Here is a 17,740-nt window from a genome sequence, read left to right on the forward strand (position 1 = left end):
TAAGTGTAGACAACTAGTGCAAACTCCAGTGTTGTCTACATGACAACTCTCGAGAATTTGCCAACTCCTATGTGAGAAAATATTAAAAATAATGCACATTAATTAATATAATATTTCATTTACTCACTCCAATTTAATTAATTTATTTATTAAATCTCATGCACTAACTTTTATAATTCCACTTTTCAATCTTAATATATTTATATTTTAATCACATGAGATTTAGAATCTTTTACTAATTTTAAATATATCTTTCACTTTTAAATTTCATTTTCCAAAACTTAATTGCTAAAATATTTATTAGCTTTAGTAATAATATTATTTACTCATTTATTTAAAAATGAATTCCAAATATATTATTATTAAAATAAATATTGTCACATTCCAAATTTAAACTTTTAACTTTTATTTTCACATTTAATTATTTTATTTAATTAATTTCTCAATTAATTAAATAAAATAAATATTAAAATACTATATTAATTTTCCATTTAATTAAACCATTAATTAAATCTTTTAATTAGGCTTAATTAATAGAAAATACATCAAAGACTCACAAGGTAAAAATATGAAAACCCATCATAACAAAAATACATACAAAATCAAACCAAGGGTTAATATCACGAGTTACGTTATCCAACGTATTCGGAGAGTACTCAACTTAGATACTTGTCCTAATTTTCCAATTAGAACAAATGGCTTAAAGGGTTGGGATTTGGACTTGAGAATTTATCTCCCCTCTCTTATCATTGAGATAGTGTGATAGGGTACGCTCATTCTGGCAATTCAGGGAAGTCGATACCCGGTACCTGCAACCTGCATAAAAACCACGCATGTACAAGCACAATATATACTAAATAGGCAATGGCAAGAAGTGGTGCATCGTGTAGATCCCGACTAGCAGGTGACTACGACTCCCTTCCTTAACCACATCAGACACGCCATACAAAAGCAAACACGCAAAGCAAACACGCACACCATACACATGCAAGTATGGGGTAAGTATCCATAATAAAACACATTTGATAATAAGCCATCTAACTAATCATCATCAACAATTGCGAACACTAAAAATAATCATCATACATACATGAAATGTAGAGTCTAAGTAATCTTATCACATAATAAACTAAATCCATAACATAATATCTGATAATCCTAAAATAATGTTGCTAACCAACAACATGAAACTAGCTCTAAAAGAGTTCAGCAACGATAACAAAATGCGAACTAGGGGTAGGCACTACAACATATATAATGGGCACAAGTAGTGATATGGATTACTAAACAGCAATAATCAATCATGGTAAGGTATGAGGAGTAGAAAAGGCTATAGTATACCTCACTAGGCACACCACCTCATATGAGACGGAGGAAGGTTAGATGAGGCCAAGAGGGATGCTATATCCACTCCACAGCCTAGTGTAGAGGATCACTTAGGCACCCTATTGTAGTTTCTACCCAGCCCTACATTGAGCAATTGTTGAGATGGATTCAAAGAAGTCTAAATTGCAGAAGAATGAATAGGTGTGGCAGGATGAAAGGGGATGGTTATAGGATTCCTCACTAGGTACACCAACTTATATGTGATGGCGGAAGGCCACATGAGGCCAAAAGGGATGGTATAGCCACTGTTGGGCCTAGGGTAGAGAATCATTTTAGGCACCCTGTAAGGTCTATTTATCCAAGCTCCATTATTGGTTGAACACCTATAAAAAGTTATATATATTATATGATTGAAATGATATGTGCTCTTAAAACTTAGTGATGGTTGATCTTATGAATCGTATCTTTGAAATTTGACTCAAATGATTGTGGGATCTCAACAAGGAGCTACTTTTCTTTACATCTTTCGGGTAAAATTATATTTCTAACTATATCAGGTCGTGTTTATTTGATTTGTGATTCTAGGGGAAAATATAGGGTAATCCAAAAAAGGGACATTACATCTGTTTTACTGGATTCATGAGTGATGATTTATAAGTAACCCCTCAACACTTGGAACAAATACTCTTTTATACTTTATTGATGAAAAGGTCACCATCTTTCATAAGAATTGAGTCACCACTTTGTTCCCCAAATTTAACTCTCTTGGATGTCCTCCTCAAATGAAACCTTTTCCCCTTTATATCTTCCAAAGTGAGGGAGGGTCACACCTCTCCATCGTGTCTGCCCCTTTTCAATGGTCACAACCTTTCACAAATTCTGCCCATTGAAAGAGGTGCAATCCTTCATCATTTCTACCCCTTGGGAGAATTACACCCTTTCATTATGACCACCCTTTGGAAGAGTACAACTGTTCATCATTTCTGCCTTTTGAAAGAGCCACACCCTTGTACGGTAATCTACTCTTTGAAAGAGTACAACTCTTCAACGAAAAAGTCACAACATTCCAAAATTATCAAATTTTGAAAGAGCACAACCCTTCATAACTTTTACTTTTTGAAGGAGTCATTCTCTTCCCATTCCTTTCTTCCTCCATTAGTTGTTTTTCTTATTGACATTCTTTTTTCCTTCCCTGAGTCATTAATCTTCATTTCATGCATTTTGAGCATTCGTTAAATTTACTTATATTAATTATATCATATTTATTTATATTCTTCTACATTTTATTATTTTAATAATATTATTTTATTTATTCAAAAATCCTATTTCAACAAGGGGACATTACATAGAGTCCACTGCCACTATCAGGGTCTACAACAATTATCACGGCTATTAATCTTGTTTAATGGGTAGGGATTTCTCCAACAAAGATATCCATTTTCAATTGGTGTTCTATTAATAAATCAATATAATCCTGCTTGATCACCCTACATATTTTCTTTCAGAAGTTCACATCTTGCAAAAAAAAATTGACAGTTATTATTATGTTTTTTCATTTTTTTGAAATGCCAAATTAAATCACTCGTAGTTGAATCCATTGTGATAAACCCATGATTTTGAATCCATGTGCATAGAATTTCAGATATAATAAATCACCTTATTTTGAAGAACACCACGACCCAAGCGATTGCCAGATGAAGATCCTATACTCCCTGCTAAATTATCAGAACCTTCCGACTTATTATCAGTATCATCTGAAACAGAATTCTGGTCATCCTGTTCAGTGGTGTTCTCTCTCAAATTTTCTGGCTCTCTGCATATAACAAAATATATATCAGTTCGCATACAGACAAACTAGTGACCTTTTCTCAAGTAGCTTAAGCTGGCTTGATCATTTCAACTTATTCACACCTGGATTCCACTCTTGGACTAAGGCAATGAATCTTGACCTGTTTTAGAAACCCAATACCACCTGTCAGTCACCATAAACATGCTCGAAAAATTACTGTAAACTTTCCGAAAATATTAAATGAAACTTTAGAGCTCTGTTTTAAATTCTTTAAATGGAAAAAGATTCTTATCTTTTGAATTCATTACAACGTGAATCTAATAACTTAAAATCATTAATACAATCTTTTAGAAGCTTAGTTTTTTAATATAATTACTTAAATTCTAAATACATCTTAATCAATTGAGCGGCAGTTTAGTAATAGGACTAGTAATTCCAAATTAATAGATAGCTGGTTTCCCTAAAAACGAGAAGATTTATAATTGTATTGTATTTATATTTCTAGAGAAAGTTACATTCTACACTCATCATATGTTTGTACTTACATGCAAAATGGTTCCATGGTTGCACTTTTTCAATGGCAAAGACAAGGGAACTGGAAGCTTTGAACTCAAATAGTCAGCCAAATTAATTGTTGCTTCTCCAAGAATGCCTGAACGGGGTGATCCCTGTGCCATACAAGAGAATATGAAATATCATTTCCAGTGTATTGTGGCATTCATCATAATTAGTGTCAAAGTTAATTTTAAAATGATGTGAGCAAACCAACAAACATATTATGTCATAAACAAGGCAATGGAAAAATAAAAAGCATAGAAAGTAGAGAGATTCATAATTCCTACCGGTGAAACAACAAACTTGAAAAGCTTTTCCTCAAGCTCTTTCGAGATGTCATCTTGCAAAAAACGCACAGATTCTGACACAGCTTCAGACCACTGGCAGCTCCCACTTCGAACAAGTGCCTTGTTAGTCCTGGCAACAACTTTTCCAGTTTCCACAGAAAAAATTGAGACAACAAGCTTGTCACAGCTAGGAGGCACCTGTTATTTTAACAATAACAAAACAAATAGCTCATTTAGACTAAATACGATGTCTTTTTCCCACTTGCTCATAGGTCCATATGTCCTATCCTAAGCTAAGGCTTGCATGCAAACGTATAATTCTACGCTGGCAGAAACAGCTTGAAGATCACTCTATTAATTTAAGCGAAGCTCAAACACTGAGAAATAGGATAGACCAACAGAATTTGCTTGACTATTGAAACTGCAAGTTGTGCCAGTAGCCTCATAGGGCCTCAGCAGAAATCAGAGCTCAAGTCTAAGCCAGTTTTCTCATCCTAATATTTTTAAGGGCCACAAGGACATAACTCATTTTGTGAAAAGGGCATTCAATGCCATCAAATAGAAACAAATATGCATAGATCTTGAACCTAAAATATCACACAAATAGATGTCCAATCTACTAAGGAGTATTGGACCCATTTTCCTGAATCGGTAATAACCAGAAGATTCAGCAGACATTTATCTTGCTGCAGGTCCTTTTTGGTTATTGCGAAGTCATCATTGCCAATATTATTATAAAATGTAATTAATAAGAACACAAACTCAGTGAATGAAATAAGTTTAATCAGTCTTATGATTTATTAGGCCAAACAATCTGCCAGACTTAACAGCAACAAATATTTCCTGAATCTAATATTTAGTTTAACAAGGGCATGGAATCTAAAATTCATATGCCTCTCGTTAGTGGCTTAGATAAGATCTGCGAAAATGACATAATAAAATAAAATCCATACCAAAAGGCTTGAAAAAAGAATTAAGAGACATTCTAAAACAATAGTATTTAAAATTTAGATATAATATTAAGAAAACGGATATGTTGCAAAGCTGGTCCATTTCTGTGAATCTGTGCATATCAAAGCACTTGTTATCAATCAGATACTTCTCAATATGTTGGCAAGCTCAACCTGCAGAGCCCTTCAGTTTATGTTATCCTTTCAAATTATTTCTGAGAGCCAATAATTGCTGGTGAGCTCTTGTATGGACTGTTCACTTTGTGTTCTATAGTGCCATGTACATCTGCTCTGCCTGTGTTGAAATGGGAATGTGCTCATCCATCAGACATTAAATCTCTAAGCATCCCTACAATGATTCAACTGAATCCTGAACATTATATGATATCAGAACAGTTTTGAAATGAGCTGAGACCAGAACTGAGCATCAAAATTATTTCTCTTTTCAGAGACACTATTTATTATTGTTTGATAGTTCTCATCATACCATCTATTACCTGCTTGCTCTCTGGCCAACATTATTTGCCAACTTCCACGGCATATCCCTTGGACGTGTCAATATGTTACTGACTTACCACAGTCCCCCCACTCGATTCCACTATTGTACAAGATATCCCTTCTTTAATTCTAACGAAGTCCACACTCCAAAGTTAAATCTCGGTTCAGTATCACCGTCACATATTATACAGATTGAATGACCCAAGATCAAAGAATTTGGCAGTGACTGATATACCATGAGCTATGAAAACGGGTCAAAACTTAAGAAGATGCAAAAGTTGAACAATACTTAATATAAAATGTTCAATTGGCTTGTTCCTCAATGGGGTGCCTATCATCAATGAGGTGTGATGGCTAGAGAGCGACCTAAAAATTTGCATTACACTCCAAATTCATAGAAATGCGTGGCATCACATACAGCGAAAAGGTCCTTGCAGTTTACATAAACTGAATTTGTACCATCAACAAACCTATCAAAAGATCCATTTCTCTATAAAGAAGTCGAGAAGATAGACGCGTAGGAAACAAAATGGAAAATAGCATAGTATTCCGATAGATGTTTCAAATAAACAATCTGAAAATCTCAAGAATTTAATTAACTCAGATTACAGCATTACAGCATCAGAGATCTGGCAGCCAAAAATACTGGTAATGCTTCTTGAGCATTCAAAAGGCTTCATTGAGTACCCGTTTCAGGAAAAATAGGAAATTCAAGCCTTTATCAAATTACTCGTTCCCAGATCCTACACTTCTTTTGTCCAACCCCCATTAGATCTAATCGACTAAACTCGTAGCATTTACTCATTACGAAACCAGCACCAAGATTTTACACAAGCAAACACATAACGTCATCCAACTGAAGTCCAAAAGGAAGTAATTCTGCTACGACAGTGAAGCTACCAACCCGGAAACATTGCACCAGGACGCTGATCCCTCGCACTTCCTTAAAAATTCGGTCCAGGCCACCGATTGCACCAGCGCCCAAAAGAAAAGAAAAGAACTGGGTAGAACTAATTAATAGCATTCAGATGTTTTTTTTATTAATGATTCCCTACCTGAAAAGCTTGAAGCTGCAGAAACTTGAAGTCAACTTTCTCGCTGGCCTTCTCTGCCCTCTGCCTGTGTAACTTAAACATTATTTATTGCCCGCAAAACCCCAGCCGCCTCCCCACCACACTGGAACCCCTCAAATTGTTCAAGCCGGACTTTATAAAACACACTACATTAAACACCCAACAACAATGCTGTAGTGATTACCATGTTTTCCCCCAAATGCAACAGGAAAAAGCTCTAAAGCAAACCTTTTTGTCATTGAATTCAACTGAAAGCCCACTGTCGCGTCAGGTTTATCATCCCCGGAGCATCTTTAATGCAGAATTTCCATTGTTCTGACGAGTAGGACTACATAATATTTGAAAAGAAACACATCTGTATTTTATACGAGAAAGTTTATCGTTGAATTAAGATGAAGGTGCTTTCTCTGCAGTTTGAGCGGAAGTTGGGCATTTGACGTCTCTCCCACCGCCGGCGAAACGCGCCTTCTCGTGACAGTGCTCACATAGTAATTTGAAAAAAAATCCTCCAAGTAATTATTTTATCAAATCCACGAACATTTGTTTATTATCCCTGTTGTTAAAATATATGGATTTATTTATTTATTATTACGTGGAGTCTAGGTGAGCTTTTGCATTCTTCTCTCGAGGTTGCGTGGAATGTCATAAACCGCAATCATGTCTTTTTAGATGCTTATTCATGTTCTTCATTTTAGTCTCCATCAATTTTTTTATTTTTAAGTTGGTGGTCGGCATGGTTGCTCGGGAATTAACCCTGCCCATTGGTGAACATATCCCACCTGGTTTGTTGGTATGCCATGAACACAAGTGAAGTATCTACTGTTCGAAATTTTTGCCCGGTAATATACCCAATGAACCTGTCAACAAATTTAGCTAAGCTAAGAGCGGGATTTTGACAGGTATGCATTTCTGGCCTGCTTTATTTCATTTGTTTTTTCTCTTGTTTTTAATTCTCGCTTATTGGTATTTGTAGGCAGGCTAAGTATTATTATGGTAATTTTTAGATTTCATATGATTAAAACTTTTTGGATTTTTACTATTGCAATTAATCATTTTTAAGTTTTATTATAAAATTAATGCATAGATGCAAGATTTTTAACTTCGTAATTTTAACAAAATATTTTTCTATGATTTGATTTGATTGTTTGATTGAATTCTTAGAACTCTACAAGTTGCATATTATTTTTTTGATGGTAGAATCATTAGTGTTAACTTAAGATTCAATCTAAATATTATGCTATCACGACATATAATATATTAAAAATCTATGAAAAAAAATATTATTTATGAGTTTTATATTTTTAATAAAAATAATTTTTTTATTTTCATTGTGATTGGCTCTTTATTTTTAAGCTTTATTCATCCCTTCACATCAACAATGTCATATTGTGTAAAAAGAAAATAATAGCTTTTTTATTTTATATATCATATTTTCCTTGGTTGTTTGGAAATGTCAAGTCAAAATGTTAATGGAGGGGCATATGTCCTCTCAATAAAAGGGCATATGTCCTTTCATGCAAGTATTAGTTCTTGACGAGCCAAAGGGGTGTGTTCATTGTCAACATATACCAAGACTTTTCAATATCAAACATATATGTTTCTCCACCTAAATCATAACAATGACAAATCAAACTAACCCATGATTGGATGTGTCACTTGTCTTTCTATAGGAAAAATTTAAGGCACAAATTTATGAATATACAACATACATGTTTTTAAAAGTATCTATGGAAACAAAACTACTAAGCATAAAAGATATTTTGAAGAGAGACATTGAATTAGCCAATAAATTAATTTATTAAATTTAGTTTTTTTTTCAAAAAATTATGAATAATTTGTTGAGTCTATATATAGGAAAAATTTAAGGCACAAATTTATGAATATACAACATACATGTTTTTAAAAGTATCTATGGAAACAAAACTACTAAGCATAAAAGATATTTTGAAGAGAGACATTGAATTAGCCAATAAATTAATTTATTAAATTTAGTTTTTTTTTCAAAAAATTATGAATAATTTGTTGAGTCTATATATAGATAATAGTTCAATTTAATTGATAAATGTTTGTGAAAGTCTATGTAGATTAGAATCTAGATCTATTTATAGTTTTATTGTAAATAAATACTTTTGGGGGAAAAAAGTGTTTAACAAAGAATTGATATTTATGAAACATATGGCATCTTTCTTGATTTTTGAATATTTTGATGTTGATATATTGATGGATATTTTTTGTTCAATTTCATAATTTTATAAGCATAATCTAAAGTTAGTGAGCAAATTATCTATATCAATACAAAAGACCATAGATATTCACTTTCAACCTTCTAAAATTACAACCCAATTTTTAAAAAATCTCTTCAAAGTCTAGATAGATACTATTAACTTTATAGCTCTTCTTTAATCAATAAATTAGTACCTATATATGTTTTAAGCGTGAGAATTTAATATTCATATTTTGATGTTTCAATCAAGAGGCTTTCTATGAGGAAGCATTTCCACATATAAATTTAGAAAGAGAGAATAGGAAAAATAAAGTAGTTACTAAAGTTATAGAAGTTCAAGAGTTTGTAGGTACAAAGCACCCATGCATTGTATCTTCAATTACAAAAATGCTTGCAACCAGAGCAAGTGATATATTTTATTTTGAAGTTTGAACAATAATTGGGTTACTAAAAATTGCACAAGGGCTACCATTGTCATTTCCCTATTCTTTGTTTGGGTTAATTTTTTTCCATTATGTCAAAGCATTCAAGTATACAAAATTTGTTTCTATTATGTTAGGATAGACAAATAGCAAGGCACTTGAATAGCATAAAAATGAACATGGCTTCAACATAATGCTTAAAACTAAAGCTTCCAATTCATATGAAACAATGATAAAGGGTTGTGTGATTTGGAAAAAGTGGGAATCTTAGGACATGGCAATTGAGGCATTGTGCATAAAATATGAGTTCATTGTATGCTAATGCTTCACAAGAAGAGAGGTATGTGATTTTATATTTTACATATTGCTTTAAATCGGTTAAATTTATACAGATGATTTAGCATAAGATTTTACGTTTAAATTTGACAAAATGGTTTTTTTATGTTAATTATAGTCATTGCAAATAAATCTTTGCAATTTTCAATTTTGGCCAAAACCATTTCCTATTGATTTATGTGGGCATGTGGTGGTAGGTACAAATCCTTACGAGGGAATACTTCATCTCGCTTCCTATGAGGTCGTTTTGATTCTTCAAATGAATGATAGATTTTTGAATAAATTTTATCTCTAATCTTCATGTTCGATATTTTTGGGTAACCTAGGTATGTTTATTCAAACTCTAAATCAACCATTTATTAAATGGGCATTTTCTAAATATTTTCAAGGGAACTTAATTGATGGGACTAAAGTTTAGATCTTTATTAGTAAGAAAATTTAACTTAATACTACATTTGAGGTTCTTATTTGGGAGAAAAAAATAACTTTATCTACTATTGCATTCCGTGATATGTAATACCTACAATAATAATTTTATTGGCAAGAGTTGTCAATCTGTTTTTCAATATTGAATTACATATGTATCATTGTTTAATATATATGTCAAAAATAATGAGTAATAAATTAATGAGTATTTAGAATTTTATGTATTCCATTAGTTGTATTACTATATTCACAAAGAGAATTTTTAAGTACTATACAAAATTATTGTTTGAAATGCAATGCATGGCACTTTTATTTCCAATCTATGCTCTACAAAATATATGATATCCATTTGATCTATTACTATCATTTTGTATATGATAGAAGGAACTTATTTCTAATAGATTTCTTTGGACCCTTTATGTTCTTTGGTAGAAATCTCTTTAGTTTTTATGATGGGTTTGTTAAGGATTGTTTTACAAATTTGGAACAAACACATTTCCTTCTAGGAGATAAATAACAATCTATTGAGTGATGTATTTCATTATGTTTGATGTTTTTTTATGATGAATGAATATAAATTATGAAATGGCCTAATAATATATGTGGATTTAATGTAACATTTATATTCTACTTGTACTATTAGCTTATTAGGTTGGTACTATTTAAATTTCAAATGCATTTCAAGTTATCTAAATTTTGAGTTATGAAGAATAAATGCCTATTTATTAGCCTTCATGAAAAGCCTATTTGACATTAGAGAGACAAACTGATTAAAATGAAGTGGCTTCAAAAGACATTTCTCAGCTTATTATATACAAGTGATGGTATATTATTAATTTTGTTATGTATATAAATAGGCATGTTTTCATTTTCTTATTAACTCTTTTGGGCATATCAACGAATCAAACAAATTGATATTTTTATTTCATAACGCCTTGAAATTTAGCATTTTTTGGGTTTTCTTGGCATGTTAATTGAATAAATTAAAATTTTCAAATTAGGCTTGTGATACAAATCAAAGGCTAAATGAGCTCTACACCTTGGCATTCACCAAAGTGGTTCAGGTTTCTAAGCATGTAAAACAAAGATTTATTCTAGAGAGCTTCAAATGCATGCACCTTAATGGTATCATACATCTACAATCCATAAATTATAGCAGTGCCTCAATGTTTTTGGATTAGATTGTGCTAGACTCTTTATGTCAATGTTTTGGATCACACTCTATGATCTATCATCGAGATGCTAGAGAACTAGGAGATGTGTGCATCATGCCCATCAACAAATTCATGTTAGATTAATTTAATTTCTAAAAAAATTACACTAAGGGTCTTTAAAAAATGAGATGGCATACATATAATAAATAATGAACCAATATAACAATATCCACAATTGAGTTAGCATTTGAATTCTCCAAATTGTATATACACTTCATGAACCATAAGATAGTTCTTCCTACTTCACAATTTTTGAAAGCCTAAACTTTCATTGTGGACAAATTTGATGGGGGACACAATGTTGCTAGTGAGCCCCCATTGTCAATTGTAAATCTCATTCCTTGGGGATCTAGTTGATGTGGTGCAAGGCAAGGGAATCCCCAAAGGAAATGTCCCAGCCCCCAACAAACAACCACACAGTGGAATATAAATAATAACACAAAGATTTAGATCCACATAATGTCAATTCTCATAATAAGATTTCATCTAACATGCCCAATTGTAAGGCCTTTACGGCCAAATACATCAACAATTACCATAAAAGTTCAACAAGATCTCACAAGATCCAAACCACTAGCTAGTCCAGATCCACAACCTAGTAGAGAAATCCAAGAAGAATCTAAACTCGTGCTCCCAAGCCACCAAGCAACCTTCTTGTTTCCCAAGCCAACACTTAGCTCCTAGCTCTGCTCAAACTTCATTATCTCAGCTACTTGCCTTCTCCATGTTGAATGACAATTGACTCTAGACTCCACAAGATCCTCTACTTGTACTAAACCAAGCCACTAGTCAACCTAGTCAAATTACATTAATTGAATGCACCCACATTAATTACACCCTCAAGCCACAAGTCATCTTGGATACAAACATTAAATATATGGCATAAAATTAAATACTTAGGACATGCCCCAAGTGTACAATGCCTAACTAATTCATAATACCACATAAGAATGCATGCACTTAGACATAGATCCATGTACCAACAAACTATCCAAATCCAAGAGTGTACACATTGTCTCCCTTGGATCAAAGCTCACAAATACAATCTCCAAAGCTCTACCAGTATATAGGAATGCATTACTAGCAACCACTAAAATGGCTCTAACTCCAAGATGATGACTCCAAACATCACACACACTTAACGAAAGGCTCCTCAATATACCTCAAATAGATCCCCAACCGCGTGAATTGTAACTCCACAAACTTGAGCATGAAGCCCCTGCATACATGATTGTTGACTTCTCTAGGATGTTCCTACATTGCTAGTGGACTCATTTTCATAGAGAATTTCATCGATGGGGGTGCAAGATAGGAATATGAAGACATTATAAATGTGTCCATGGTGGAAAGTGCCATCTTAGATATAGTTCTTCATAAGGGAGATCAAAAAGGCCCAAGGTAGTGATTTTTTTGAAGGTTGGAAACAAATCCTCATGGATAAATGGCTGGAAGAGGCAGAAGTTGAGGTGATCCCATTGTGCATGCAAACTAAGAGGGGAGCAATGATCAAGGTTCTTGATGCAATGGTTGACCATATTGTTTCCTCCATGAAAAATACTTTAATTATTTATTTTATCTCCATTTGACAAAATATTAACATGATCAAAAACTAAGTTTCTCATAGATGGAAGATCAAGAAAATGTGGTGACAAATTCGATGTTTGAAGCCTTGATCTTTGTTCAAATTTATAACAAAAAAAGATATGACCTCTATCTCCTATGGTTCTTGGTCATATGGAAAGCATCACTTGTTATGTAGTTGATGGAAACCAAGCTTTAACCATGTGATTAACTTATGTCAAATAATACTTTTATGGGTTAGAATTTCATGTCTCCCATTTGAATTATAGGATGAGTAGAGTCTTTGGTGAGCTTACAACACTTTTGGTAACTAAATTTCAATAGACAAAGTTACTAGGATGAAGTTCAAGCTAGCTTTTACAAGAGCTTCTCAACATCTCTTCTTAGGGTCAATGTGCCCCCTGTAGGAATAACCTCATGAAAACTTCTAAGAAGCCTAATCAAGGGTTGAATTTGGATGGGGTCCTTAGATTGTATATGACTTCTTAAAATTTCTAAGAGAATAATTAGGCTATTTATTTTGTGGAAACAAATTATTTGGAGGAAGGGAAATACCACATGTTAGACACCAATTATGCCTTCCTTGGTCACCCTTAATGGTGTTTCATCTAATTCAATGCTTCCCCCCAACCTAAGAGTAGACTTTTCTCATCACCTAATGTGCCCATCAACTTTATGGCAATAAGTGATAGATGGATGATCTAGGAAAAGAAAAAAGAAAAATAAGAAAGTGGATGTTGGCTCTGCATGAAAGTTGGACGACCTTAATAGTGTGTCGCAAGGCAAAGGGAAGTCATGAAGGAAATTAGCAATGGAAGGTTGAGGACCTTAGAATTTGTAACCAAGACAAAGAAATGATGTTCATCTCTTGGAACATGAGGGGTTGAATGGCCCCCAAAAATAATTTTCCCTCAAGAATTGTATAATGGAAAATGGCATTATTATCCTTCTCCATCATGAAGTTAAGATGAGTGGGTCCCCCTTTAGCACTAATGCAAGGGTTTTGTGGCCAGGTTTACATTATTATATTGTGGAAGCTTCTAGATCATTGGGTGGTATTGTTACTACATGGAACATATCAGAGGTATTTTGGAGTTTTTACCTTTTCCAATCAAAATATTTTAGCTAGTAGGTTCAACTATGACTATATGATGTGGTTTATGACCAATGTTTATGCACCTAATTCTCTCAATGATAAGAGAAAGGCATATAATTAAATCAAAAATATTCTTCAACAATCCACCCAATGTTGGCTCCATGTTGGAGACTTCAATTCCTCCCTATGCCTGTCAAGAAAATTGGATGGCTTAGAAAACTACACAAATTGTATGATGAATTTAGCTAAATTCATTAATGAAATCAATTTGGTTGGCATTAACTTTATCATGTAAAAGCTTACTTGGTCTAACCATAGGAAGGGTGCCAAAATCATCCAAGTGAGACTCGATTGCTTCCATCCCTTGCTTGGGATATAGGATTTAATTTCTTTATTACTACCTTCCCTCGTACAATGTTAAATCATAACACACTCTTATTAGATTGAAAAAATGGGGTTAAAGAAGGAGTCTTTTCGCTTTTTCTATGAAATCATGTAGGGCACCCACCTTGAATTCCATTTGTGTGTCAAGGCATGGTGGGACTCACTTATTATTTGAATGACCATGTTCTATGTGTTCAAAAACTTACCATCATTATAATGAATGCAAAGGGATGGAACGTAATCATGTTTGGTAATGACTTTTAGCAGAAAAAGAAACTTTACACCTTGGCTTCCATCTAGGAGAAAATGGCTAGATGCAATTTTTCACTAGCCATACTGCTATTGAAGAGACCTTAAGGGATAACTGGGAAAATTCAATAGGTAGGAAATATTTTTGATATAGAAATTCAAAATCCAATGGCTTAGAGAAGGGGATAATCATTTGGCCTTCTCTGATTGCTTGAATTATACCCATAAGAAAAAAAAAAACTATACTTGGCCTCAAAGATGAAAATAATGAGGAGGTTTTAGAAGAAAAATAGGTATGTGTTATAGCCTTTGATTTCTCTTGCAATGCCTTCAAGGATCATGGTTGTATTTTGGATGGTGCACTTAAGGCTTGGATGTTAGAATGGCTTTTGAAAAATCTCTTTCTAATTTATAAAGGGCATGGCCCCAGTCTTGGAGGAGGAAGTATCAATAATTACCTTTCCTATGGGGAATTAGAGGGCCATAGGTCTTGTTGGCTTCCCACACTTCTTTCCTTTAGGATTTTTGGGATTTTCTTGGCCCTAGTGTTATTGCAACCACAAGATTTTTTTTTTGAACAAGCACACTTCTTAATAAACTAAATTGGTCATTCATTGCGATGGTCCTCTAAATCTAGGAGCCACTCTCTATTACTGATTTTAGGCCAAAACTCATGTATAATATTGTCTACAAAATCTTTTCTACAGTCCTCATGAATAGAATCAAACATTTTCTTGACAATCTTATCAATTGTAACGAAAATGGGTTTGTCGTTTGGAGTCAAATGATGCAACCACTACTACCCACAAGGTCTTCTACTCCATGAAAAATGTGGCTCCCTCCCTTTTGTGACCTTTGTTTGCTGCCTCAAAGTTTCATGGATCACTTGCAACGAATTCCTTGAGCACTAGCTTTATAGAAGAGACTCAAGGAGGTGAAAATCGTGGTGTTCCCAAGGGAAGATAACTTTATTTAGGAAAATAATCTTAGGGGTGAATTAACAATGAAATCTACCTATCTTGTGCTCATTGGTGAGGGAGTCAAGGATTAACTATGTAAAAAGGTTTAGAACTCCCAATTAATCCCTAAGATAAATATTTTCGAGGGGTGATGCATGATCCTTCCTCGGGATAATCTTCTCAAATGTGGATTTCAATTTCCCAACTATTATGTCATTTGCAAACTAAATGAGTAGATGATTAACCATGTCTTTGTACAACTTCTCCAAACCTACTAGGTGATGCATAAAGATATCCCACAAATTTCTTTCAACTGGAAGGGGGTGCATTTTAACCCTATTATTATATAATTGTGGTGATAAATCCCTCATCGTTCATGCTACGAAATACTGAAGGAAAGGAACAATAAGACACTCTATGAGATGGAATTTCAATTTAACACAATTTTTAGCATTTTCCACAAGTTATTGTTAGAGAATTTAAATTTTACCAGAGGGCATAGTCATGTCATTCCTCCCTCTTTCAACAATCTTCAAGTTTCCAATATCTAAGATCTCTAAGATCTCAATAGGAACTATGACCCATCTCTAAAAACTCAAAAGGAAAAATGGGCTCTTCCCATCTTAGTTGGTCCAAACTAAATTTTGACGGCACAACAAAATAGTCTCAAGGTTTGGCCACTATGGTGGAGTGATAAAAGACTTTTTAGAGATGATCATAGACGGTTTTAGTGGTGTGTTGCCTAGATATACAACAATCGAGTCAAGGGACTATGTCTTTTGTGGGGAATTAAGATTTCACTCTCTATTGGGACCAAAGAAATTTTAATTGAGGGCAATTCCATACTCATCACAAATGTTGTTAAAGTGTTGTCAAAGTTAAACTAGTCTATGAAAGCAATTGTAGATTATCTATTCATGCACTCTTATAGGAATTTGATTCCAGTACTATCAATCATGTCTGCAAACACTCTGGATAGGAACGACTATATTATTGAGGAGGTAAGGTGTTGGAGAAACCCTTTTATACCTCCCAATTGATGTATAAACTATGTTGAATGCAAAGTGTTCAAAATCCAAAGAAGATGACATGTAACTCCCTACCCAGGAAGTAATATCTTTATGGTATTTTATGATTTTGGGTTCAATATTACCTTACCTTTTAAGTCTAAAGTGAGAGTGGGGAATAAGCCCAACTATTTTGAGTTTGAACATGAAATGGATGGTGTGGAAGGATACTTTTCCTTTGGGAAATGCATTGTCCAAGAGGGCATTTTTTACTACTCTTGGTGTAGTTGTTTGTCTAGATGGCTCTCATGCAATCATCTTTATTATGTTATTTGTGAGGAGTGCCACATTATGATGACATGGTATTTTAAGATTATCATGACTAGTGTGAGTTATATTTATCATTACTCCTCGTGTAATGAAGGGTATGCCACTTGCACTATATTGAAAAGATCTCCACTTGTAAGATTCTATAACTTACACGAGTCTATTTTTAGGGGATCGGCATAGTATTTCAACCAGATGGAAGCTAAAACGTATGAATTATGTGTATGCTTCGTATCCTCGTGCATTTATCTGTGCACTTTGTGTTTCATACGTGTCTTCATTCATTAATATTATGTGCACTCTTATATTCATGCATGTATATTCCATATTTCAAGTGCATAATATATAAATGGTTCTAATCTAGTTTATTTAGCATAATAAAATAATTAGAGAAGGATGAGTATGAGACATACTATCATGCAAATAGGATTTTTTCCAAATTGGATTGACATCATTATAAGATGGTCTAAATCATCTCTCTAGAAATGAGAGAAAACTTGTCTTAAGTTATCAAATGTCAATATCAAATAATGAGGAAACATGTAATTTCTTGAGGACAAGCAATTTTGAGGAGGCTAGGACTATGATATCCCCTATATTAAGAACTTGATAAATAAATAAATAAGTATCAATCAATGAATAAATTATTAAAAGTAAATTAATTAAATATATAGATCATATTAATCAGTGTTATTGCAATTAAATAATTAAGTAATAAATGAATACTAAGAGGCATGTCTTCTACATACTAAGGCATGAATTCTCAATCACATAGGAAAATATATAAATGGAGGAATTATAGTTTCCATCTAAAGTAGGGGGAATAAAAATAAATAAGAAAGAATAACAAAGAGAACACTATAAAATATGGAGAATACTCTTCAAAAAAGATATAAAGTTATTTACTATGAAGTAGGCATAATCTGATATATGATAATTTGAATTTGAATTAGATGTCAAATATAGATCATATTTAGATATGTGATATTAAGGATGGATGTTCATCATATGATCATATATGTACATATATAATGATA

The 17,740-nt window shown here is 33.2% G+C and overlaps 1 protein-coding gene across 3 annotated transcripts in view; it reads right to left on the reverse strand.

Annotated features, from left to right (window-relative positions):
• Positions 1 to 17,740, reverse strand: part of LOC149578159 (uncharacterized) — a 191,892-nt gene that overhangs the window by 85,551 nt on the left and 88,601 nt on the right. Inside the window, exons 1-6 of one of the 3 annotated variants that reach the window (XM_089827734.1) lie at positions 6,707 to 6,839; positions 6,461 to 6,624; positions 3,958 to 4,155; positions 3,661 to 3,783; positions 3,238 to 3,275; positions 2,983 to 3,139 (exon numbers count right to left, since the gene is read on the reverse strand). In XM_089827734.1, the coding sequence (XP_089683860.1) occupies positions 2,983 to 3,139; positions 3,238 to 3,275; positions 3,661 to 3,783; positions 3,958 to 4,155; positions 6,461 to 6,541 (597 nt within the window). In that variant the 5' untranslated portion in view covers positions 6,542 to 6,624; positions 6,707 to 6,839. Of the gene's footprint in view, positions 1 to 2,982; positions 3,140 to 3,237; positions 3,276 to 3,660; positions 3,784 to 3,957; positions 4,156 to 6,460; positions 7,016 to 17,740 lie in introns of those variants that run through there. The other 2 variants (XM_089827737.1, XM_089827735.1) reach the window with 2 other exon arrangements.

This window comes from Cupressus sempervirens, chromosome 1, assembly GCF_028749045.1.
Source record: "Cupressus sempervirens isolate cs-2001-9-10 chromosome 1, ASM2874904v1, whole genome shotgun sequence".
NCBI lineage: Eukaryota > Viridiplantae > Streptophyta > Pinopsida > Cupressales > Cupressaceae > Cupressus > Cupressus sempervirens.